The sequence below is a fragment of the Primulina huaijiensis genome, chromosome 6, assembly GCF_012295235.1.
Source record: "Primulina huaijiensis isolate GDHJ02 chromosome 6, ASM1229523v2, whole genome shotgun sequence".
In the NCBI taxonomy this organism is placed as follows: Eukaryota; Viridiplantae; Streptophyta; class Magnoliopsida; order Lamiales; family Gesneriaceae; genus Primulina; species Primulina huaijiensis.
The window spans coordinates 21,398,104-21,400,986 of NC_133311.1; the positions used below are offsets into that span (position 1 = coordinate 21,398,104).

The window sequence follows — 2,883 nt, forward strand, 5'->3', positions numbered from 1 at the left end:
TTGAAACAAGTGTATATATATTTTTATGTATAATCAATTTAATGTAAACTATAATTATAATAGAATAATTTTTTTCACTAATCAATTTTATACTCGAGTTTTTATTTATTTATTTTTTTTTGCATAAAAATAAAAAAAAATGAGAATTTTTGGCAAGAAATTTTGATTACTTCGACATAGCTATAATTTAGCGATAAATAATGATGACGAGGATATTTTTTGGGTATTGTTTATTTTTTTTGAATTAACAAATTAATTAAAAAAAAAAAAGAACGCTTGTCTGGTCTTCTTCAATGAGGCAAAATTCATAAAAGAAGCCTTGTCTGACGTCTGTTCTCAATTTCTTCCACCATCATTCATTCAATCAATCTCCCTCTGATTCTCCTTCCAAAAAATCTGTTCGATTCTCATGGAATCCCCAGAAACAACGGAAGAAATTATTTTCAGTTGGGATTCCAGCGCCGCGGTTGACTCCCGCGACAAGATGATCTTCGAAGCTGATCGCTGCGAGATTGACCGTTACCTCAACGCAGTCGACGACCTTCAAAGATCTATGGACTCCATGGATATCTCCGCCACCTCCTCCGTCGCGTCTTCCGCTCTGCAGATAGCCATGGCTCGACTTGAAGATGAGTTTCGCAACATCCTTCTGTCGCACACTTCGCCTATCGACGCCGATTCACTCGCAGATTCGACTCATCTGTGGACTCACTCCTCGATCTCATCTTGCAGTGATAGCCTCGAGTTCAGCACTCACTCGCAGGAATTCGAGTTCAAGGAAGAGATGGAGAACAGTTTCGTGAAGCAATTGGAGCACTCGGATAGCTGCATCAGCAGCGCAAGCAGCTGTTACAAGTCCGATAGCAGTATTAGAGGAGTGGATCTCATCCCAAGCGACGCAGCATACGATCTCCGCTGCATCGCGGAGCGTATGATTGCTGCTGGTTTCTTGAGGGAGTGCATTCAGGTGTACGCCAGTGTACGGAAGTCGGTGGTGGACGCGAGCTTCAGAAGGCTGGGGATTGAGAAATTAGGCATTGGAGACATACAGAGGCTGGAGTGGGAAACTGTGGAGCGGAAGATAAGAAGGTGGATACGCGCCGCAAGAATCTGTGTTCGCGTGCTTTTTGCTAGTGAGAAGAAGCTATGCGAACAAATCTTCGAAGGTTTGGAAGATGACACCGATGATACTTGTTTTACAGAAACTGTCAAAGGTCCGGTTATTCAATTGTTTAATTTCGCTGACGCTATCAGTATTAGTAAGCGATCCCCTGAGAAATTGTTTAAGATACTTGACCTTCACGACGCTTTGTCTGATTTACTGCCTGACATTGAGATTGTTTTCGAGTCAAAATCTAGTGAATCGATTAGGGTTCAGGCTGCTGAGATTTTATCTAGGTTGGCAGAGGCTGCAAGAGGGATTCTTTCGGAATTTGAGAATGCTGTGCTTCGTGAGCCCTCAGAAGTCCCTATTCCTGGGGGTACTATTCATCCCTTGACTAGATACGTGATGAACTACATTAGTCTGATATCGGATTATAAGCAGACTTTGATTGAATTGATTGTGTCTAAGCCCTCGACTGGGTCGAGATATTCAAGCGACCTCAATGTACCAGACATGGATTTTTCGGAGTTTGAGGGTCGGGTTTCGACTTTGGCTCTTCATTTGATTTGGATAATTGTGATTTTGCAGTTTAATTTGGATGGCAAGTCTAAGTATTACAAGGATGTTTCGTTGACTCATTTGTTTATGATGAACAATGTTCACTATATTGTTCAAAAGACTAAAGGGTCTCCTGAGTTGAGGGAGATGATTGGGGATAATTATCTGAGAAGGTTAACTGGTAAATTTCGCTTTTCTGCCACTAATTACCAGCGGGCAACCTGGGTGAGGGTATTGCACTGCTTGAGAGATGAGGGTTTGCATGTGAGCGGAAGTTTTTCATCTGGTGTGTCAAAGAGTTCTTTGAGAGAAAGGTTTAAGTCTTTCAATGTTATATTTGAGGAGGTTCATCGAACTCAGGCCACATGGTTGATACCTGATACTCAGCTACGAGAGGAGCTTAGGATTTCCATATCGGACCTGCTTATCCCAGCTTATAGGTCGTTTCTTGGACGATTCAGAAGCCATATCGAGAGTGGGAGACACCCTGAGAATTACATTAAGTACTCAGTGGAGGACCTTGAGAACGAGGTTTTAGATTTCTTCGAGGGGAACCCGGTGTCCCAACATTTGAGAAGAAGATCTCAATGAGAGGAGGAATGGTGTATTTGCTGCTTAGAATGTAGGATATAATTCTTTGAAGGATTGTTCTGAGACGAAGTTCTGGCCATGGGAGGATTGGGTTTTGTGGTGTCTTTGAGAGGAACATGGTATGATCACCGGAGCAACAAATATCTGTTCTCACCGTTCCAAACAGCTGCTGCCTCTTCCAGGACTCTTCTCCACTGTAAGCATGTGTGCGTGTGTGGATTTCCACAGTTTTATTTAGATTTTTCTTGGTTTGTTTATATGTTAATTCTTGTATTTGATGTGCTTCATGAATATTCACACTTGCTACTCTTCACAGCGAGTGATTTTTGAAATCAAATTCGACTCAATTTTTCAGCATGTTCTATAAGTCAATTGGTGAGTTTTTTACGGCAAACTATTTTATGGTTAGATTTATCAGGTCTATTTTGGCAGTCTTGTTGCATACTGTAGTTAGATTTGCCTCTTTCGGTGATATATATTTATCCATTTCGACATAAAAAAAATATTTTTCTTCATGAGCCGGGTCAGATAAGATATTCATATCACAAAATTGAACTATATCTTTCATATAGTTTTTCTGTTGAATAATTCGAGGGTAGAGATATGATGGACATTAACTAAATAAACAA

At 40.7% G+C, this 2,883-nt stretch overlaps 1 protein-coding gene across 1 annotated transcript; it reads left to right on the plus strand.

Annotated features, from left to right (window-relative positions):
* The first annotated feature begins 266 nt into the window (after positions 1-266).
* Positions 267-2,611, plus strand: LOC140978264 (exocyst complex component EXO70A1-like). The gene has a single exon (XM_073443154.1). The coding sequence runs from the start codon at positions 410-412 to the stop codon at positions 2,252-2,254; it is 1,845 nt and encodes a 614-aa protein (XP_073299255.1). The 5' UTR covers positions 267-409; the 3' UTR covers positions 2,255-2,611.
* Positions 2,612-2,883: the final 272 nt, after the last annotated feature.